We start from the raw sequence: 24018 nt of genomic DNA on the forward strand, positions 1-24018 counted from the left end.
ATGTGATCAAACAAGTAGACTGAGTTTGACAGCTCTGGTTTTTAAACTTTTCTAATTAACTTCCAGCCAGCAAATGGTCTGAAATGTATCTTTCTGAAACTTTCAGACACCCCGGCCAGATTAAAGTTATTCCAAACACACCCTCATCTATCTGTCTCCAGTGTTATACTTTATGTCTGCTCTTCATTGGTTTGTGTCTGTTGGGTTTACGCAGCAGCCTTTCCCTGCTGTCTTTTGTTTTGTTCTCCTTAACAGGGATTTAGTGTTTCTCACAGCGGGGCTTTGGGAGGGATTGGGCTGGACAGGGGTGACTTCGAAAAGGTGTGTGTTGTCGCCTCCCCGCCAACCCCTTACCAAGAGACGGGATTTATCGTTCATCACAGGGTTTATAAAAGGATTGAAGAGGATGGATGGACGGATAAAGTCTCCAGTTGACTGTGGGGGTTGTGGAGACAAAGAACTTCCTCTGGAGGACTAAACCACGCTGTGTATTTTGTAGCTAAGCTAACAATACATCAGATCAGCCATGTGCCTGAATACATTAAACCTTTGTGCAGGTAATCATAGACATTAATGTCCTATTTTAACGTCTGCACCCGTCCAAAGCTAACAAACACAGTGCTCCGAGCTTAATGAGGGTCTTCAGCGATGGGATTCCTCCTCACCCGTTCTTTGACCCTGATCTGTGTCTCTCCGCTCGCTCCCTCGTGCCGCGTGGTCCTTTCTGTGTTTGGTTGACTTGGTTTAAATCCATGGTGTAATGGGAAACAAATTACGGCTTGTGCAGCATGATGAGTTGAAGGGGGGGATAATTAGTATGTTCATCCACCTCTTTGAAGAGATGTGTGTGTGCATGGCACTTCTCCCAATTGACACTCCTCCTTTTTTCGCATTTGTTGGATTTCTCCCATGTGTGTTTGCGTGCGACCTGCTCATGTCCACGTGTCCACCAGACGTCCCGCTGAGTAGTTAATATGTATTCATGAGTAGTTAGTTGAAGCGTTGCCTCTAGAGTCGTCATTCCTTAGCCTGGAAGTGATCTGTCAGCGGTTCAACACACATCTTGTCAGCCGGTCTGTTGTCCTTGTCAAGCATACCGGGGTTGGTTATTCTCACATATGGCCTGAGAGTCGATGCAACCTCATCATCACTACAGGCAACGTCAGGGGAGAGGGTGGTGTCTGATTGACTGACAGATAGACACCGACAAAGATAAGATGTGCTGCCAAAGGAAAAAAACAATACGACAGATGGAGTGTGAAGTTTTTAGTGTCACTGCATACTGACTTTTTTTAAGAATCTATTTGTAAATGTCACTAAAGCAAAAGATGACGAATATTAATGGATTTCTAAAATAACTTAAATTACAGAAACATTTTCGTTGTCTTTACAATTTTGAAGTGCGACTGCTGAGTCACTGAGCGTCTTCAGTTTTGAAGATTTATCGCCTCTTTTCAGCTGTCAGTTCGGTATCAAAACCAGCAGGTTTCGCCTTGGGCTGATGAATGGCTTTTTCTAACACGACTTGTGCTGTATCCTTGTGTTTTTGCCCACAGTGCACTTGCGGGTATTAGCAGGAATGAATTAAATTAGTTAAAACTTTCTACAGTGAAGATTCATACTAAAGACATCAGAACTATATATATGCTAGAACTTCAGACAGGATTGTGCTGAATGAAACCGGCTTTATCGATGCCAGTGCTCGCTCACTCTCACTCACCGTCTATGTCACTTGACCACTGATCGCTCTCGTTCTCAAACCAAAGGAAACTTCTTTGTGTCACTATTTTGCAGTGTTTGGTACATGTAATACACACAAGTCGTGAAGTATCAGAGTTTAGAGTTTAGTCTCTGTTTCCGAGACGTTCCAGACTGACTGTGGAGCTGTGACCGGTTTGATTGCCGGCCAAAGCGTGACATTGGGCTGCATTTTTTAAAAAGTTGGATATGGCTCAACTTCTCGGCTGCAGGTCACTGCCTCTTTTGAATTACCCCCACTCAAATGAATGGAAAAAACAGTGTTGTGCTACCTTAATCTACAAGTTAGAAAGTAAAAAACAAAAATAAGTTGACATGGTTCTGCATAAGCATCACATTTTCTGCTTATCAAACCGTTCTGTTCTTCTTTGTTTTTTTTAAACCTCCGTCTCTTTTTGTCTTTGCTCAGCGGCATCGGTAGAAACTGGCCGTGGGCTTCAGGCGGCAGCAGCATCCTGGCAGAGTACGGCACCCTGCATATAGAGTTCATGCACCTCAGCAAACTCTCAGGGAATCCTGAGTTTGCGCAGAAGGTAACGCACCCAAATGAGAATAGATGTTTTTGTGCATGATTTCTGCTTTCTTGATTTCTGCTTGACACGTTTGTTGTTGATCTTTAGGTAATGAACATCCGGAAAGTACTAAATCGCCTGGACAAACCCCAGGGGCTCTACCCAAACTACCTGAACCCCAACAGCGGCCAGTGGGGTCAACGTAAGTTCTCCTCACACCTCCCAACACATCCAATCAAATCTCCTCTCTCTTGCCTTCCTCCTACATGTCCCACTTGTGCAGTACTTGAGTGTCATGGCAATGTCTGAGTGGGAACACTGCCCTTCAAGCTCAGTATTTTTAGCAAGACAACTGATTTCATCATGAGCACACTGCACTGTTAAAACTAGCTGTACTGGACACATGCGAGTCAGTTATAGTGAACTCACCAGATACTGCAGCTGCTAAACTAAACTGTTGGTGACACGCTGCTACTCGACATTAGCCTTTCTTCTCAGAACAAGATATTCCAGTTGCTGAGTCAACACTCACATTAAAGCAGATTTAAGTTGTCAGTTTTGTTTTAATACAGCGGACCATCCCAACCGTCAGTTCTTGAGGTGTGCCTCAGTGCTCACAACAATCATTTGTATGTTTGTACCGTTGCATAAATCTGGTCAAATGTTTTGCAGATCCAAATGCAAGAATCAGAAGAGTAGAGATGGAAGTGAGAGGGTGATCACATCTAAATACGGAGGAATTAAAATGAAAATCACAGCAATCTTTGAGTTAATAGTAACCTGGACTTTGAGGCTGAAATCAGAAAAATTAATATAATTTGCATTTATCACTTGAGGACCGTCACCGAGGTTAGACCTCTCCTTTCCTAAATCGACACTGAAACACTAATGCATGCAAATTACAACTTGTCTAGACCGCTGCGATGCACTTCATACTGATTTTTTTTTTTAAATGATGATTCTACACCTGTAATTTGACTAAAACCAGGAACGCACACGTCGCTGTGATGTTACAATCACTTCACCGGCTCCCACTCAGGTTCAGAGTTTGAACTTTGCACCAATTATTTTACATAAATGATCTACCACGATTTCTTGAGCTCTTAATAGAGCTCTCAGATCAACTTCTTTTACCCTGATGCACAACCAAAACCTTAAGAAACTATTCTGATCATTAATTTATTTATTGCATAAATAATAAATTCAGTTTCCAGCTCCTTAAATGTGAAATATTGGCTTATTTTTTCATATTCTTTCGTAATAAATTGGATCTCTTTTGGTTTTGTACTGTTGGTCGGACAAAAGAGACACAAATTTCAATATACAAGTTACTGTTGGTCGGACAAAAGAGACACAAATTTCAATATACAAGTTACAATTTGGGAAATTGGGATGAATGTGTAATTATTTGTTCACCATTTTCTTCCATGTAATGGATGAAAACGATTGAAAAATGAGTTCAGAAAATCGTCAGCAGTTTAATCAAAAAATAATCACAAGTTTCTGCCTTTACAGTGAGGCAGCTTTTAGTTTTTGGGCCATTAAGACTTTGAAATATTTATTTAAAAATGTCCCTTTTTTATTATTTATTAACAGTTTAATTCATCTTTGATTATTCTTTCTTGAGAAGCAGATAAATCAGATCTTAAAAAAGACGATTCATTCAGTGTTTCTCGTCGAGTTTTCCGTTTATTTATGTAACATATGACGCCACACAATATATTTATTTTCACACTATGACTTCTACTGTATGAGTGGAGGCAGCGTTGAACAAGTGATGCTGAATGATTCAAGTGTTGTGTCGACTCTTCTCACTCCTTCTCGTCACTCTTTCCATTTGAACCCCGTTGACTCTCTTTACATTACCGCAAACCCGCTATTTACCTGTGTCAAGTATTTTCACACTCACTCCACCCCCAGCTCCTATCTTTAGCCTCAGTGTGTGTGTGTGTGTCCGTGTGTCCGTTCAGGTGTCTCTGTTTCTGACTGGTTGTGGCAACAGGGTGTAATTTTGAATCCATTATCCGACTCTTCAAAATGTGTCGCTGAACAGGTAATGACGATAATGACAGAGAGGTGAGACTTTGAGGAAGAGGAGGAAATGTGGGTGTTCGAGGGAAAAGAGAGAACACACAGAGTTTCAGACGGATATATAAATATATATGAATGATAGAGACGGGGTGTAGGGTATAGTTTGGGAGAATAATCGAGCAGAAAAAAGCCTCTCGTGATGCCAGTTGTCACATGTCAGAGCAGGATAGATATAATCGAAGTGACGCAGGAGAAGGGCTGATATCGAAATCCATTTGCTAAAAGCTTTAAGTGGTTTTTGACCACTGCAGAGAAGAATTTGACTTGAGGACAAACTCACAGTGCCAAGCCTTGACATATCTATATTATATACTATATCAGATGATCAAGTTGGGGGATATTCACTTTCTTGCAGAAAGTTAGGTGAGAAGATCGACACCACTTGAAGCTACAGGTAGGAGAGCGTTAGCTCTTGTCGTCACCAGCAGAGTCCAGTTGAGTTTTTATACAAATTAAACGTTAATTATGTCACAGCCCGGCTCAAAGACTGCAACAAGGAGTGGAGACGACACGAGGTGGTAGGAAGAAAATCAGATAAACATGTAGTGATCAGTAGTCAGTAGTGTAAAGGCATGTATGGGTGTGACGGTGTGTATGAAGAGAACATAAAAGCAAACATGCAAAAGCAGGAAAGAGCAGAGCGCAGAGCGTCTGCAGGGTTCGGGAGGCCTTTAAAGGTTGATGACCCCTCCATTCAGCACCTGTAAAACCACCACAAGGACAGAAACAGTGACACCTAGTGGTCAGGTGGAGGAGTCATCGCAAAACGATACGGTTTCCCTCATGTTTCGTGCACAGATAAAAGAATGGTCTTGATATTTTAAAGCGAGCAGGAGTGTTGTTGTTCGTCTTTGTTTAATTTCAAAGTTTGCACGAGCTAACAGCGTCCTGCAGGTTCAACACAAACATTATTAGTGTTGGTTTATCTTAAAAACTGAAGTCTGCGTCTTGTCTGAAGTCACAGGAACTAAACACGACATTAAGGAACATCAGAAAAAATTACCCTTTAGCCTGCTGTGTTCTCATTTAAGCCACCTACCAAGAACCACAGCGATAAGCCAAATTAGACCAATAACGGCTTAAAAACCTGCCTTTGTCTGAGACGTCGTTTGGCATACAAAGCAGAACAGAAACATCACGTTCTTTGTCATTTATTGTTGAGCGACTGTGGTGTTTGAATCAATAGGATGGGACACACGCAGAGGCAGTGAGGCGAATTGAAATTACCCAGAAAAAAGCTTGAGTCGTGTCTCTAAAGTTGTTCAGATATGGTGAGATTTCTTTCCCCCCTGCTGCCACATCGTGAGTATTTCAGCTCTGAAATGAATTAAACTTCATTATTTCTCGTGATTAATTGCTTTGGTACCAATTTTACTTTGCAAAAGGTGTCACATCTGTTCAGGACAGTCGCTGTCTGCGCAATTTCTTTTGATTTCCACAAGAAAGCTGTGGCATTAAATTAGAAATCCTTTGATCTAGTTTTATTATTACTCCTGATCTGTTTCAGAGCTTATTACAAGTCCTGTCTGGTATATTTTATGATGCCCAGCCCTTGATTTGGATGGCTGTTGTTGTCTGTAATGGTTAAATATGGATCTGTCCCTCTGCTCTACGTACTCGTGTTATCTGATGAATAAAACTTCTGAAAGCACATCCACTGTTATAATTGTTGGCATTTAGCCGACACTCCACAGCCAGCCAGTGACTGTTTCCAACCGAGTATTTTATGCAAATTATGACATATTCAATTAGGAATGCTGCGTAGAAACAGCAAGTTTCAACAGACAAAAATTCTCACTCACACGCACACAAAAAAAAAAAAGAAAAGGCTTTTATGCTTGTCTCAGTCAGAGAGGGTTTTTCATCTAGAAAGAAATTATGCAACGGCGATGGGATTTGTTGAATAAATTATGACCCAGGGATGTTTGCAGCCTAATGTCTAAAGAAATATCTCTGCACCACAGCCTCACACGAGTGAGTCTTTCGTATACTGGACATACAGGAGGAGTCGTGTTTGGCAGGTTTATGTCACTGGCTACCTGTAGCAGCCTGCATTAAATTCAGATCACACCCTCATACAGACATATGTTACCGCCTGGCTCTGCCAACCGTACCCTGAAGGCAATCCAAACTCTTCGTCTGTTGTTCCCCGTTGGTGGAACGTCCTACCAGTTCCTACCAGAAGACCTCCAGCTCTTCAGAGAGGACCTCCTCTACAACGCTACCAACAACTGGACATGATAAATCTATCCCCCCTCTACAACTGTCACTGTCAGCTAAATGACTAAATTTAATCTGTTTATACTTCTTTATTATAAATATGTTTTATAATCAGTCAGTTGAAGTTTTGTTTGACACAGCTCTATTTTAAATCATCTCTCTCCGGATCGTTGTTCATCGCGTCCTCGGCCTTCTCTTATCGAACCATCTTCGCCGCTTCAAGATGATCACAGCTGACATTTAATCTCTGCGCTCCACAAACAGGGCTGGACTCCGTTAATGACACATGCATATGGATGAGCCTTCACTGACAATCAGCAGGGGAAATACAAAAAGCATAACTCGGCTGGCTGGAGGCTCACCAACCCCTCTCACGCATACACGCAATATATCCTACGCTGCAGGTATATTGCTTTTATATTAAACACACACATCTCGCCGTGTGTCGTGAGGATGATCTATGAGGTGTAAAGCAGCATGCGTGTAGGAGGCTTTCGTGTGTTTTCATAATCTGTTTATGTGTGTGTTGCAGATCACGTGTCTGTGGGTGGTTTAGGTGATAGTTTCTATGAGTACCTGCTGAAGGCCTGGCTGATGAGTGACAAGACTGATGAGGAAGGCAAGAAGATGTACTACGATGCCCTGCAGGTAACACACACAGCAGAAATGTCCTTGTAAGGGTTGAGATGACTTCCGATTAGACGATCGATAAGCAACTCTTTTGATAATCTGTCAATCATTTGTCACTTTTCAAGCAAAAACGGCCCAAAATCTCTAGTTCAGCCTCAAATTTGTGAAGATTTGAAGCTTTTTTCTCGTTTATGTCTCAACAAACTGAATATTTTTGCACTTCAAACTAAATATTCCAAGCAAATTATCAATTAATTGAGAAAACAATCACTAGTTGCAGATCTTGGCTTCACATTTTACCACTGTAGCACTACTACTTTGTACTAATCCAACTGTATCATTGACTTCGTGTCTTATTCATCTTGATTTGGAGGTAAGTTCATTATTTTGTGTTGAGAATCTTTTGTTAAGTCTGAACACATGATGTGTAACATGGCAAAATGTAACACGGTGCTTGATGAAGGCGCCTTGAGCCTCCTTTCTGTCCCAACCATCGCTGAGCTCAGTGGGTTGTAATTTCCAATCTGTTGCACTTCTACCACTGAGAACTGTTTCCTGATGCACAACTGAATGATCCAAACTGAAAGAAAAATCAAAATTGAAATGTTGGGTGTCGATTAGCTCACTTGGTAGAGCGTCCGCCCTATGTACGAAGCGTTGCGGCCCAGGGTTCGAATCTGACCTGCAGCCCTTTGCTGCATGTCATTCCCCATCTCTCTCTCTGTCTACCCACATTCCTGTCCCTCTTCAGCTGTCTCTCTCAAAAATAAAGCTTGAAAAAAGCCCCAAAAAACCCTGAAATATTTAGATTTGTCGAGAACTAAACAGGGTTTGTTTTTTTCAAACTGTTTGGATTCCTACCAAAATATCTGAGTCATCTCAAAAGTCGTCTGGAGCTCTCCGTGTACAGCAATACAGCAATTTGCCGATCGCTGTGTTGTGTCATTGGCTGTTGTGCAGAGTTTCCATTATCTGGTAATTACCATTTTTAACTGGGAAAATCCGTCCAATATAAATTTATTTCTCTGCAGTCATGATGTCCGCTGAAGAGCTGAGTAATGCACCAAAACCCAAACCAGTTAAAATGCTCTGGCTCAGCAGGGAGATGTTTCTCCCAGATTGGATGCTTCAGATATTCACTGTTGATGACTACCAAAGCCCTGGAGGCCAGAAAACAGTGATCAGGACAAACCTAGAAATAATAAACGTTGTGTAGCCTAAGGCTCATACTCTTTATTTTGATATTAGCTTTCTATTTTTCATAAAGACTAAAGGCATGAATTGAATAAAATTCCTGGGTGGTGCCTGGTCTTAAATGTCTGCTGCCGTCTGAGGTTATGTTCAGGCCAAGCAGCAACCTCTATGGCTGAGAAACGAACCCAACGTGGAAGTGGAAGAACATCCGGCTCGCCTTAGGTGATGATGATCACTGATGATGTTTGTCTTTGCTGATATTACACAGTGCAGCAAACATGGCCACAGATTTTCAGCTTCAGAACTTCAGAAACCTACAGGTGACGCCACTGATTAATGCCGGCGCTCCCTCACTCTCATTCACTGTCTATGTCGCTCAACCGCTGCACGCACTGCCCCCACAGTCTTTGTACAGAACTGCGCTTAGTTAGACAGGTCCATGTCAACATTGTAAGTAACCAGGAGAAAACTATGAATGCGTCATCTGCAGCCGGTGACCTCTAATTAGAAATTCTTCTCACTGAATGGACAAAAACATGCTGCTTACAGATGGTGAGCTGCATGGATTTTCTCCACAAGGTTTTGCATCCTTCATGCACCCTCCGGGTTATAATAAATGGCTGTTTGATAATAGCGGACTACAAACAAGAGGTCAGCTTTAGATATCGAAGAGTGGACTGTTGTTCTTCTGCAGAGGGGGTTATTATAGGAATCCAGTCGACCGGATAACCTTGAGGCTCGCATTGAAGTGTTGCTCTTTAGATAATAAAAGGAATCATTTGAATTATGTCCGCGTTAGTGCCATAAATAAACTTTTGTTTGACTGACGTAGAATTTTATTTTGCTTAAAGTGGCAACTTTGCGATGAAGTGTTCTCTGCCTTCGACTTTGGTCACTGTCACGCCAAAGTCTTCAAACGTTTAGTGTTTCCCCTGTCACCCTGAGGACGTATAGAGTTTGAGCAGATGGAAAGATAATGAGACAGACGCAGCTAAACACACTTTTCTATAAGACGACAAACACACACACACACACTCTTGCAGAAAGCTTTCGTCAACTTAAGTTGCGGTGACAAGCGACGGGTCTCAGCCGGAGAAAGTTGATTCTCTGATTGTTACACACAGGAGAGCAAATAAATGTCGACTAAAATACAGGATTAACCACGCAGGGGTACTGTACTCATAAATCTTTAAGGATTATAGGCGGTCTTGATTTGTTTGCCAAGAATAAGAGAAGAGAGAAAGAATCACTACACCTTAAACTCTCTTGTTACTTGTACACTGAGTTCTATCCATCCATCCACATTCCTCATTTCTGTCATGGCATTGCAGTTTTCTGCAGCAGTTTGTGCATAAATTGTTTACAAGGAGGAGGAAGATGTGCAGAAGGAAGCAGTCTTCTCTTTATGGATTCGACAATTAACATTTTACTCTGTCAGGAGGACACACGTCTTGTCCACCGGGCACTGAAGTGTTTAACTGTTTGCAGATATAAACAGAAGTTAGATAGCCTGCAGGAAAGTAGAAATAACAGCAAAAAAAAAAGTTGTTTCTGGAAAAAACTGTTGCCGCTCAGCTGCTGTTGTTTCAGCTCCACAAACCAGATACAGGATTTCCTAATAACGGCCATTTGTTGTCAGAAATGTTTGATTGTATTTTAAAGCAACGACCTTTTTACTAGCGTCACCTACCTGTCAATCAAAGCGTCCACGCTCTTAATCCTGCATAACTTTAAGCCTTAATATAATGTGAACAGGTGAGTTGTATATAAATTCACCCTCAGTACAGTTGTCATGAACGGGGAAATTAGCTACAGAGACCAAAACTGTTTTTTGTACCAGGCTGTAAACATGTTTATTTCTGCTGTGAAACATGGGGACTTATGGAGACTGACTCACTTCTGGAGCCAGCCTCAAGTGGACGTTAGAGGAACTGCAGTTTTTCAGGCTAATGACTGTACAGGTCGTGTTTTCTAGCCAGTGTTGGACTCACGTCTGCATCGTCGCTTCTCTTCTTCCAGGCGATAGAAACCAACCTGATGAGGAAGTCGAGCGGCGGGCTCACCTACATAGCGGAGTGGAAGGGCGGCCTTCTGGAGCACAAGATGGGTCACCTGACCTGTTTCGCAGGCGGCATGATCGCTCTAGGAGCCGACGGGGCGCCCAGCGACAAGACGGGCCACCAGATGGAGATGGCCGCCGAGATCGCCCGGACCTGTCACGAGTCTTACGCCCGAACCGGTAAATATTTAGACAAAAACAAAACAGAAACGTTTTATCATCTTTAAATGTTGGAGTTATATTTGATAAGAGCAGCATCTTCGCCTCTAAGGCAGGGACGTCTCTTTCTTCAGTGCACGTCCTTTATTCATCTTATTTTAATGAGTTTTTATATTTATCTTCAATCGAATTACTGTTTTAATCTCCCTCATTTGAATCCATCCTCGAGTCATGTCATGAGTCAGCATGTTTTAAAGCCAGAACTTTATGAATAACTATAATTTCTTGGGTGAACGTTAACTTAGACTTATTAAAATGTGAACACATGGAAGATAAATCACACAATAATAAATATGTTTTAATGTTCTGTGTCCCATGTACTCTGTTATTTATAACTAACATCACATCCTTTTTTATCTTTTCTCCTCTCCAGCTTTGAAGCTCGGCCCCGAGGCGTTTCGTTTCGACGGCGGGGTCGAGGCCATCGCCACTCGCCAAAATGAGAAATACTTCATCCTCCGCCCGGAGGTCATAGAGACCTACATGTACATGTGGAGGTTCACCCATGACCCCAAATACAGGGAGTGGGGATGGGAGGCTGTTCAGGTTTGTTAATTGAAATGAAAATGTGCTTCTCCTTTTTTTTTTTGTGTGAGATTGGATTGAGCAAAATGTTCCCATCTGTCCTCCTGCACATGAAGTTTAGAGGTATTTTATTTCCCTGGGTAAAGTAAGAGACAAATCAGGAAGGAAGCTAACAAAAGGTCAGCTTATTTTAATCAGGTTTGCCGTACAGTAGACAAAGAGCTTGATTAATGAAGTCTTCCCTGTGTCTCTCTTCCTGCGGTGTGTCCCTCGCTCAGGCCTTGGAGCAGCACTGCAAAGTGGAAGCAGGCTACAGCGGCGTCAGAGACGTCTACGCTTCGACTCCCAACCACGACGACGTACAGCAGAGCTTCTACTTGGCCGAGACACTCAAGTAAGACACACATCTCTTCTGTACAAACACTCGACACTTCTGTCATCTTGTGATTGTGCTGTCATCGCACTTCATGGAGAGACCAGGCCTCTGCGTGCCCAGATTGACAGTCACACACACACCGACACAAAGTATGACGTTGTCATTCATACAGAATAAGCTCCAGAGAGTGGGTAAGGTCACTGGAAAGGTTACTGCACTACACACACACACAGACTGTGCTGCTGTATGTTTCAGTCTTTCTGTCAGACTTTGATATGAAGCTGAATTTCTACGTCTGTGGTCGACACTGTAGCCGTGTCAGACATGGATGGATGCAGTTGCCGTGACGTCACCCACAGGTTTCTGAAGCTCAGCGTGGTGGCTCTAGTCATCAGCAATTCAGACTGAATGGTTGCTTAAACAAGCCACCTGTGGCCATTTCCCCTAATATGCATCATTTGAGCCTTGATGTAATTTAAACAGGCGAGTCACATAAAAATTCACCCTCAGTACAGTCGTCATGAACGGGGAAATTAGCTACAGAGACCAAAACTGTTTTTTGTACCAGGCTGTAAACATGTTTATTTCTGCTGTGAAACATGGGGACTTATGGAGACTGACTCACTTCTGGAGCCAGCCTCAAGTGGACGTTAGAGGAACTGCAGCTTTTGGCACTTGGCTTCATTTTTTTATGTAAAATACTAATTCATTTTATCTTGTTAGGCGCCTGCAAGTTAGAGGCCAACAACTCAAACACACATGCGACTTAAAGTGAGGTGCTACACGCAGATGTTGCATTTTATGCCTTTATCAGATAGTACAGATTTAAGATCTGACGGGAAATGAAAGCGGTGGAGGATGATATAAAAAGTTCTCCGGCTGGACTCGATCTCATGGTGCTTTAACTCCACGAGATCAGCACGATGCTTCAACATTGCCTCATTTTAAGACGCTGTAAATCCAAAAAGCACCGCTCTCTGCGGACATATTTACACTGCAGGTCGAGGAGAGGCGACCCGAGCTCTTCCACATACCAGTGACGTTTTTAAAGCAATGTTTTAAGACCGCAGCGGGTCACATGCACAGATATGACGAGACACACATTTCTGTGTCCATGTGACATAAAAAGAAGTCCTTGAGGAGGACGCACACGACGAATTACTATGATAAACAGGTGAAAATGAGGTGAAAATGAGGCGAGGAGGCGCTGCTGTTCAAATGACTAATGCTATCTGGACACTTCGAGTTACATATTGTAGCATTAAGAACTACTCATGAGTCAAATCCACCCACAGCGAGCTGGATGATTTCTCCTGTGAGACGTCTAATAATTACAAACAAATCTTATGGACGTAAACCAGAGCTTGTTTTAAAAAAACAGACCAGTCATCACCCACGTTTGTGGCTGCGAAACCCATAAACTGGATTTATGAGCTCACAACTTTAATTTGAATAGTAAACAGCAGAAAAAAAAGCCGAGCAGGAGAGAAACTGTGACAAACACCACATGTCCTGACACACCACAGGCAGCTACTACTTCTCACTTCCTCTTAATAGTCGGCTGATATTTTTTACTTAACGGCCGCCTGACTTTGTCCGTGTTAATGTGCGTGAGCCACACGGCGTGATTTCTGCCGGCTAATAGGGCTTTCCCTCTCAGATGGCTTTCCAACTGTGTTCAGGAGGACAGTCTGTTTTTAAACCCTGACGAGCGATCACAGCTACAGTTTAACGAGTGGGTGCGTGTACTTTATGTGTGTGTGTGTGTTTGTGGGGTGTCAAATCAATGAACGTTACATTTTATTGTTATTTTATAGTCGAGGCCGAGCGACGGCTTCCCAAAAAAACTCAATTAAACGACGACTCTGTTTTTTTTCTGTTTGTATAAAACCTCTTTAAAAAGCAGCGTGGTCACACAGCTGAGTTAGTTTCTCCATTTATTTATATTTCTTTAGTCCATGACAGTGACACCGATCCTTCTTTCAAAAAGATGAATGAAGGTTTTAGATTTATCGTCATGTGAAGTCCGTGACTCACTGTTTCACTTTGTTCTCTCCCGGTGTGAGGTTGGCCTAGATGTCTCTCGGAGCTACATCAAATGAATGAGTCATAATAACAATGTTATATTTGATAGCCTCGTTTTATAAAAGTAATACTCACACTGATTTAAATCAACAAACCGATGATATACGTCTTGTTATCTTAGACCAAAACCACAGAATATTCCATTTATTATGATTGAAGACAAAGATTAATATTACAATACAGTTTATTATTATAGAAAACTAAGTATTAATATCGTTTATATATTCATTTGATACCTCTAAAGAGGAGTTATTGGTCACCTCTGACCTCCTCGACACTCCGGCCTGTATTAGTTGAGTGGCGTGTGCGTATAAATGTTCATCGCCTCATTAAAATCATCTTCAACAGTTCAGCATTGGACCTCAGCAGAGCCTCGCTCTCCACACATTTATTTATCGGCCTCTCGATTTCCATCAAAATCTTTACGGCCTCCTCTCCTGCATCCTTCATCCCTCCCTCCCAATCTTTACGGCCTCCTCTCCTGCATCCTTCATCCCTCCCTCCCCCCATTCTTCACGTCCTCCTCCTCCTCCTCTTCTTCGTCTTCTTCTTTTGTTTTTTCCACCCCCCTCCCTCTGGCAGACAGCTGTTGACAGGAAGTCAAGGTTAGTCAAACAGAGCCTGTTGGGGTGGGCGAGGTGCCATCCAATCCAGCTTTTTATATAAGGCAGTAAATTTTAACAAGCGTCACCTCGACTCCTGATTACAGCACACACACAAACACACTCAGAGTACGATGTCTGGTCACAGATCAGTGTTTGGATGATAGGAAAGTCATGAGACTTGACACGAGAGTCCAAATGTTTCCAGGAGAATATTTGAGTGCAACTGACCACCAGCCTGGACGGCAACATGATAATTACCTCATCAGTCAAGATGCAAAATATGAATCCCATTTAGCAGCTAAGCCGTACGTCCAATCCTCCTAATGTTACTCTGGGATCTTGGCATCATGCTGAGCCACTTCCAGTATTCATCTTCCCACTGCTGCCAAGGCCACGGCCATACTTCACACTGCCGCCCGCCTGCCTGCCTTCAATCACTCACTGCTTTCTAGTGGTTTGTTGGCAGGCAGAGGAGGACGGGGGACTTGTTGTAGAGGTTGAGGGCTTCGTGGACGAGGAGCTCCTCCAATAAATCCGTTAAGTTTTAGTCAGCGGATTTCAGTTTTTTCTGATGAAATCTGATGTGATTACGCCGAGCCGAGCAACTGACCTGAAACTCACTTTATTTGACTTATTCTCACTTCTTTGTTTCATCGTGTTATTTTGAGGCTGTTTCAGAAATCTGATGACATTGAACCGCAAAATTTCATCACTTTCATCACAAGTTTCATAAACCGGTCTGAGCCGAGCCCATCCCATCCTCCCCTCTCAGTTCCACATCTGTCTTTTTTTTTTTTGGCAGGATTACTAATAAATATTGCAAAAGCTGAACACAACTCAAACAGCGAAGCTCCTAAAGTGAGTCATCTTCTCAGAGAAGTGAAGATGAGGACTGAAGCGTGTTTAAGATTTCACATGTCTTCAGTCATTTTCAAGGTCTCCCCAGAGGTTTCAGCTGCATTTCACATTTTTATTAGTGGATGTAGTTGATCACATGTTTGCTACAGTATATTTTCAGCAATAGTAACGTTAAACAACTTTATTCAATGGGAAACCCTCAGTAACTTGATCGTGTTTTGTCATTTTTTTATCCCAAAATGTCTTTTGTTGATGGTTTTAATGTTTTTTTTTGTGACCGTCTGGTGTTTTAACATGTCAGCAGGTCATGGGTTTCTTCTCTTTTGGTTTATATACTTCAGTATTAAGTGTGAAAGTTGTGTGAGGTGACTAAATAAACACACAATGAGCCAGATGCTCTGAAACTGCAGAGAATGACAATGAAGCTTCTGGTTTGCAAAGTTTTTGAGGAAGTCCTTTGGGGGTGTAGAGTTGGAAAGCAACATTAGCTGTTCCCTGACCAGTCTGTCAATGGTCATGTTTCATTGTGGGTAATGTAGGCAGCAGGTTTTCTCTATAAATTGCCCACTGTGAGTCTTAATTTGTTCATCTCCTTCGAGTGTTGAGTTTGTCCTTGTTCACAGAATCACTACATTCCTTGCAAGTTGACTTTGTGCAAGAAAATAACAAGAATTCTTCCTTCTTTCGTTGGGTTGACAGACAAATTAAAGGTCATGAAAATACCAAACTGTTGGAGTGTTGCGTGTTGTACCACCATGAAAACAAGCCCCTTATGTTTTTCTCTGTAAGATGATTAATCCTTTCCTTCTGTGTCTCCTTCAGGTATCTCTACCTGCTCTTCTCCGACGACGACCACCTACCATTCGACCACTGGGTCTTTAACACCGAGGCTCACCCGCTGCCGGTTATCAAGAAGGACAAAACAGACAGACCCAACGAAGTGGAGTAATGGACCAATCCCAGAAAACAAGAAAAAAAAAACAAGTGCGAGAACCTCTGATCCTGTAAACCTGAGCCTCCAGCTGTCTGTCTGAAAAACAGTTTAGCCATTTGGAGTCCCCCAATGGTTACAGATGCCTCTTGATCGGATTTCACTTTTTATTTTTAAATGGGATCAAAATACTGTCGAGTTCAGAGCCTGACGGCGCCGAACTCTTGCTGTAGAATCCAGTTTTTTGTTTTTGTTTCGTTCAGCTCCGGTCGAGTCCTGAACCAACATATTTACTGCCGGATAACGTGACATCGGCAGAGACGAGATTATTAAAAACTCTCTGAAGATGTCATCGCATTCAGTGGCAGTTTATTTCACCACCAGGTTTGTTTTTTTTGTTACTCATTCAGAGGGACAGTCGGACCAGTTATTCGTCAGTGATTTCGTTGTTCGTAGCTACAGCTCTGTCTGTTTTCGTGAAGAAGAACACTTGACAGACCCCGAACACCAGTCGTCTCCCTTAAATGTGGATATTTTGGACCTGAGCTTTTTTTTTTGGGCGGGGTGGAGAGGGGGCATCAAACCCAGAAACAAACTCTCGTTTGAGGATTACAAGGCTGACTTACTTCGATCACTTCCCACGCGTTTTCCTTCTGCTGTACCGCTTCAGTATGTGAAAAGTAACACTTCGCGCCAACACTGGTGCCACCACCGGCAACCAACTTCCGCATCGTCTTTGGACATTGTCTCTGTGGGGGTTGAAGGAAAGACGCAGCACACCCCCAGGTCTTTTTTTAAACCTTTAAACCTCTGCTACCACCACCACCCCGTTACCTGAACACCGGACTGCTTCCTCCTCCCTCTGAGTTTGGTGTGACAAAGGACGAACAGCCACACCAGCTCTCTACCTGCCAGTAATTTCACATTCTCCCCACAACGTTTACACAAAGCTGTCCCTCTTCTTCTTCTGCTTATCAGTTCATCCGTATCTTTCTTGGCTTCTTTATTTCTGGGGTTCGACCGATAAAGGTTTTGAGGTTTCCTCATTTGTAATTTCATCCATCCATGAATTATCAGTGATCACATAGTTTTAAAAGTAAATGATACCATCGTCTGCATAAAGGAAGAGTCTGACCTCAAGGTCCACTTTGGCAGAACTATCGACCACGTCTGATAGTCTTACTCAGCTGTGATGGAGCATGGAGATGAGTAAGTAAATAAGTGGATCTTGAGTGTTTTCTATTTATTGACTTGTTTTCTGGCAAACCAAATATTTCAAGTCAAGGATAAATGTCGACACTCAATATTGTTGTTGGTTTAAGGTCTTTGAAATGAAGAAATTTAATCTTATTTCCTTCTTTCACCTTCTCCAAGTGTTAATATCCTTAAATTTAGACCTTTTAAATCCACTGAAGAGGAAACCGACTGATCAGATTTCACATGCAAACCTTTGTATCCGTCGAACCCTCATTTTCAAATCGCTTCTTCTCGTCTCAGTCCTCCAGTTCTCAGCTTAGAGTCGGCTGTAGGATCTTCTCTCCTCTATGAGGAGACGCAGACACTCGTCTTTGCTGTAGTATTTCACCTTTCGCACACACACAAACACAGAAAACACAAAAAAGCCATACTGACCCTATACAGCTTTACCATTGTGTCATCGAGACATTAGTTCATCCTCCACACATCGGGGTGGGGAGGGTCTTTGGGGGGGTGTGACTGTATTTGACACAAACTGTTGTACATTTCGTTCAGCGAGAGCTCGACTCATTTTAGTTGGATTTTATGGTTAAGATTTCTCCTGATGCCACACAGAACTGTAGCCAGATAATAATAATAAAAAAAAAATCCAGTTTAGTCTTCGATCTAGTGCCTTCACTGTTGAAAAGGAGTCGGAGGGAAAAGCAGCTCACGCAAACACACAAAGAAGAGGGTAGAGTTTCAAATAGTCTTAGAGCTTTAAGTGAAGTTCCCATGTCAGGAGGATTATACCAAAATTAGACTTTTAATTCAATATTGAGTCTGTGAAAACACTCATCTGAGGAAAAATAATACATCTTACATGCTCAATATATTCTCAGCCAGCAGCCAAGTCCCAGTTGTGTCCTTGACTACACTGACACCTAGTGGCCAGATCTTCCAGTTACACCACAACATGTGGGGTTAAATGGCTGGAGTCTGAAAAGTCAAGAACATTATGTAACCGTCACTTCTTCTCACTAATTATTAACATCTTACTCCAAAATGTCGACCAAAGCTTTGTTTGAATTGAAAATCCCGTAATTACAAGCACATGAAAGGAGGATAAATTCTTTAACGTACAAAAATCACCAAACTTGGATCTTCTTGGACCTCAGACGGAAACTTTAGTCACTTTAGTTTATTGAAAGACTTAATTGGCTTTGCCTGTTTGAATATTGCCCATGTTCAGCTCCACAAATGAGCTTTAAACAGACTCAAGTGTCACGGCGAAGATCTGGCAGATGGTCCGTCATTAGAAAGTTCAGTCAACAACAACATCTGAAGTAGTTTGTTGAAGTCAGTTCATTTCTTTTGGAAGGCGGCTGAGCTGAGTGACAGTTTAAACCTCAACATTTAGTTTCACAAACCCCCGATACAACCGTCATGTTTGGGTATTATCTTAAATGCTCTCATCTCGTCTTTTTTTTTTTCTGTTTTCTTCCACATTTTATGTCCCCGTATTTGCTAAATTTGTTTTCTGCTGCAAATCGCTGCTGATCAGGTCCTCTTTGCAACAAGAAGAGCTCCTAAAACTCACAAATTTATATAGAAAGTGAAGAAAAAACCCAGAGAACTAGAAACTAGTAGCTGACTTTCATTCACATCCCCTATTAACATGTTTAAAAAACCATCCCACATGATGTTTCTTTTATTTAATCTTCACCTGATTCAAAATCAACGCTGCTAAAGTTCCCTGATTGTCCAATAAATAAACGAGTCTTACTCTTATAACGACAGACGTACGAGTCAGTAGAAACAAAGTGTTGAGTTTCTGAGCTGTGAGAAATCCCTCCATGTTCTTTCTATCACTGTACAGACGACAGTGTCCTCGTGTTTTGAATCTGTGTTTTTGTTTAGTTAGTTGGTTCAGAGGCATTTATTATCCATGTGAAGTTGTTTTGTAATTTTGCTGATTGTGTTAATTTATTCTGTAGTACTGAACATAGGACTTGGAGGGTTTGTGAGCTGACGCCCAGGTGGCGCTTGTAGGGTTTTAAAAGGTTCGTGATCAGACCCTAAAACATGAGGGTTCACGACTCTTTTTGTGGGCATATTTATCTACCAAAAAAAAACAAAAAAAACAAAGAGACATCCTGAACCGATGTCTGTAAAGAATTTAACATCAACGATGAGCTGTTAAGCTCCCGGAATGGTTCGATATCACCAATAAATTAAAGCGATGGCAGAAAAATGTGGTTTAACGGCAGAAAGAGGGCAAAGAAAACCACCTGGGAGTCGATCAAACAACCTTCCGGGTGGAAAGGAATTGTATGAATGTACCATCCAATGTGAAGTGAAGTTTATTTTATATGCATTTTTGTTTTCTTGTGTTCTTTTTTGTTTTGTTTTTCTTGGAAAGCACAAAAAGTTGAAGCAGGCAGAGAAAAACCTGAGCCTGTTACTTTTTCTGACGGGACGACGGCGACGGCGACGCGCCGTCAATGTAGGAAATGATCCAAATCTGCCACATGAGGCGTATCGACACACGGCAGACGCACATTTTTCTCATTGTCATTTATTCTCGAGAGTTTCTGACACAGACATAAAACACGCAGGAATATTCAGTAGAAAACCAGATCTATTTAAGCGTCATACAGTTTAGTGTTAAAACACCAAAAGCTGCTTGATTTGGACGTTTCATGATCAAACTGTAGCTCAGTGTCCATTATAAAGACATGTTAATGTTTAAATCTTTGCCCTGTGATTGGATTTCATCCTGCAAATTAAGTACTGACTTCCCTTAAAGTTATCAGCTCGAGTTTTATTTGGGTAAAGCATCATACGAACATTTAATATAATAAGCCGTTAGTGCTGTTTCAGTGGTGATTTATATTTCAGATGAAGTTGACAGGCAGCCAAATGATGGGGTGGTAATGACGGAGTCGACCACTGGAGGCGGCGTTTCTTTCCTTAGACACAAATGGTGTGAAGATGACGAACAGAAGTTCATTTAAAAATCTATATTTTAGACCACGTTAAGGTATTGAAGCTGCCTGGATTTGATTTGATTGAAGTCGATTAGATTAGATTTGTATTCTGTAATGGACGGGGGTTATATTTGGTGTTTTGAGTATGACGCGGTTTGGAATAACGATTAAGATTTGTTGGTGTTGCAGTCTTAAATTATGATTGTATCTTGGTGATTATAAATATGTTAAAGTAACTGTGTGTACCCTCCATTCTGGAGCCATAGAGGCTGAGTAATTGTAATTAAAGGGCTGATCCACTGCTTTTCCCCCCAGTTTTTAGACACGAGGCCCTACATCCGAGTTACTTCCGTAGGTGCCCTTTAATTTTTTCCCCACTCATGTGACACAGATCTGGTCATTCCACTAACCGAACTGGAAGTAAATGCAGAATGTATTTGGATTTTCACGTGAGCCATCAGTGTGACGTCTGCTTTAGCTTCACATAGTGAGGGACCGCAGACATCTGCTCATTTCCACTTTTTGTTTTTGTTTTGTTTTTGTTTTTATTTCTAAAATGATTGTTTTTGGTGATTTTCTGAATATTGTGTTGACGATCTGTTGCGTTCCAATGCCTTTTTTTATTGGTGGATATTAAAAAAAATAAAAATAAATAAATAAGGGGAGGGGAACGCCAGCCTTTTAAGGAATTCAAAACAAGGTCAGCTCTTGTGAAAATGCACCACTTTTCCCAGAAGAAACTTCTAATTTATATCCATTATTGTCTTCGCAAGTGGTGCACGATCACTAAATACGGCTGATCTGATCCCGGAACTCAAATAATTTCTAAACAGGTCGGCGTTTTCCTTTTTTTTAAAAAGGTTTTAAATGCGTGAAAACCAACCTCAGAAATGTATCTGTACAAAGTATTGCTGATAATCATTCCATTGCACATAGTTTACTTTGCATTTATATGCAATATTTTAATTTCTGTGGGGAAATCTGTTTTATTGTGTTAATATTATTGAGAAAAAAAATAAAAAATGTAAATATTCCATTCCGGCAAATGAGCCGTTCTACATTTATATAAAAATCTTCTGAGTTTATGGATTCAAATGATATTAATAAGCAGCAGACTTTTTAATAAACTATATTTGTTACACTTCTATTGTGAATAAAAAAAATCTTTTAATAAATGGTGGTTTTGAAGTTGTGTTGTGTTTTTTAAAAACCCAGCAGCGTCCTGTCAGTTTATAATCCATTATACCACAGTTAGTGACGACCAAGTCATTTGATTGGACAAGAGTCGTTCACGTGAGTGCTGATATAGAGAATAACAGCACTGGGGCTTTAAACTACATGTATTACTCCACTTTACAACTGTTATATTAACTACAACATGTCAACTACAACTGTCATTCTCTATATAACGATAAATATATATGTATCAGTGGTTTGCACTGTCCGGGAAAACTATTACACCAAACTCCCTTTAAGACATTTTAACAATTCATTACGTGTCCGTAATATCACACCACTCTAGAAACACAAGATAAAAGACTCCCTATGTCAAGTTTTCAGACTCTAAACTGAACATTTAAGAGTTTCACACAGACAAACACTGACTAACTCTGGATTTTAAAAATCAGTATATTGTAAAACTGCTTCATTCTACGGAAATTCCCGTTTGACACAACAGAAAAGGATAAAATCAGAAGAAAACAGAACCTGTGTTGAATCGTCAGTGATCTCATGACATGAATTACCGAGACACAGGGAATAAAGTGGCCTTTACACAATGCTGAAGACGAGAGAAAGCATCGGAAGTGATCTTATCACCAAAGACAAGATTTCTAAAAGGGTAAAACTCCATCTCCAAAGACCCGTGATGTCCCTTTTTCAACAGTCGACAACATTATTAAGAAGTTTGCCGCTCATGAAACTGTCGAGACTCTCCCGGGACGGGAGGGGAAAGAGGAAAATCAATGAGGAGTCGTTGAAGGTTGGTGCGAACTGTGGAAAAGACAGGACGCTGAAGGCTGGTTTCAGCCTGCACACTGAAGCAAGAAGGGCTTTAGGTTGAGAAGGACAAACCTCAATCCTTCAGTGGACAGATGAAACCAAAATAAGGTTCTTCGGCACTGCTCATAAGGAAGAAGAACACCCTACCTACAGTTGATTAGATGATTTGCCTTGGCACAATGTCTCCATCGAGTGGAAGATTTGGTGATTCTTTTGAAATTATGAAGAACCTTCTGAAGCTGAACTTGAAGTTTTCCTGTTGTAACTCACATCAATACTCCCATTCCTCACCTGCTGTTGTTTGTTGTAGGTCCCTCTGAAGCCTTGAGACGGTTCTTTGGCATGAGTTCGTAACATATGAAGACTTTACCATCATTATTGGCTCTATATTAACTTTTTGAGCTCATTAAATGTCTCCAAATGTTGATAATAAACCCCATTTGAATTCATTTTTCTATTATATTTCAAGTGATGAAGAGCACAAAGAAGTTGGAATTGAAATGTTTGTTGTCTTCGGCTTTGCAGGGAATTTAATAAAGATAAGACATCACAAACACCGAAGGCCGCTCTGTCTCCTGACTTAACTAATTTTTTTATTTTCAGACTAATTTCGAGGCGTCTTATCTCTCCGCTGAAAGATGGAGAACATTTCTCTTATCTGGCTGAAACATTGCCGTGGGACATGAGCGTCGTAGCAGGAATAAGAAAAGATAATTTAGCGCAGTTGTTCATCTTTATCGCCTCTGCTGAGTCCCGCAGAGATAAAGAAAGAAACAATGCTGTCAGTGTTGAGTTCATCCTTTATTGCTTTCAGAGAACTGGGACTAATCGAGTCAAATATTTTCCCTGCTAGGAGACCTTATATTTTTTTAGGTTTTTCATCGAGTGCTCGTTTTGCAGGAGGTTCAGTGAGTAAACAGAGATCTTCTTCAGGATAAGAACAGTCACCAGCAGGGACTTGTTCTTCTTCTCGAGTTATCCAGATTTAGATGTTCATGGTTTGTCTGAGGCTGTGTGTCGTAAAACAACCTTTCCTGAAGTTTTTGCAGTGCTAAGAGAGTCCGACTCTGGAAAAAAAAGCCCAACTTTGAAGCTGTAGACCTTTTTCACATGAAACAGGTCGGGTCAACTCAGGTGTTTCCAGTTATACTAATTAAGGTTCATTTATTGCAGCAGAGACTTTCCAGCATGCAAGTCCTGAATGGAACGGGACCTTAATTAGTATCACTGGGAAAAATATAAACGCATGTGTTTACCTGACTAAGTTTTTAAGATATTTACTGTAGATTAGACCCTAAATTTGAGTTTCCAACAACATGACTGAAATATTGAATAATACAATAACACAAAAGGAAAATACTGATGGAGAAAGATGAGCCATGAAAAGAATTGTTAAACAGACATAAATGTGTCAAGATTACTCGTTAGAGTTTTGAAAGATAAGAAACTGCATTTATGGATTTGGAGCTCAGTTTTGGATCATGTCATTATCTCCTCTTCTTTGGTAAAGGGTGGTCCGGTGTATCCTGTGCTAAAGGAGATAGGAAAGGAAGCATCGTGGCACCTCTCGTTCACATTTAGAGACTTCGAACAGCTCGAATCGAGGCTGCCACTGAAATATTTCTGGGTCGCTTCACTGTGCAGCAGCAAACCAGCCTGTTCTTACTCGGTGTGTCCAGATTGTTCAGTTCAAGGCCCGACTGTGTGGCACAGTGTACTCCTGATTAACACCAGAGGGCAGCAGAGCACCATAACAACATCTGCAGGTTTCCTCTGCACGCCATTTAT

The 24018-nt window shown here is 41.4% G+C and overlaps 1 protein-coding gene across 1 annotated transcript in view; it reads left to right on the forward strand.

The window, feature by feature from the left end:
* Positions 1-21415, forward strand: part of man1a1 (mannosidase, alpha, class 1A, member 1) — a 131758-nt gene extending 110343 nt beyond the window's left edge. Inside the window, 7 exon segments of the mRNA XM_019268758.2 lie at positions 2168-2291; positions 2379-2472; positions 7114-7229; positions 10425-10644; positions 11057-11229; positions 11487-11602; positions 15955-21415. Of these exon segments, the coding sequence (XP_019124303.2) occupies positions 2168-2291; positions 2379-2472; positions 7114-7229; positions 10425-10644; positions 11057-11229; positions 11487-11602; positions 15955-16081 (970 nt within the window). The 3' untranslated portion in view covers positions 16082-21415.
* The last annotated feature ends 2603 nt before the right edge of the window (positions 21416-24018 follow it).

This window comes from Larimichthys crocea, chromosome XI, assembly GCF_000972845.2.
Source record: "Larimichthys crocea isolate SSNF chromosome XI, L_crocea_2.0, whole genome shotgun sequence".
NCBI lineage: Eukaryota > Metazoa > Chordata > Actinopteri > Sciaenidae > Larimichthys > Larimichthys crocea.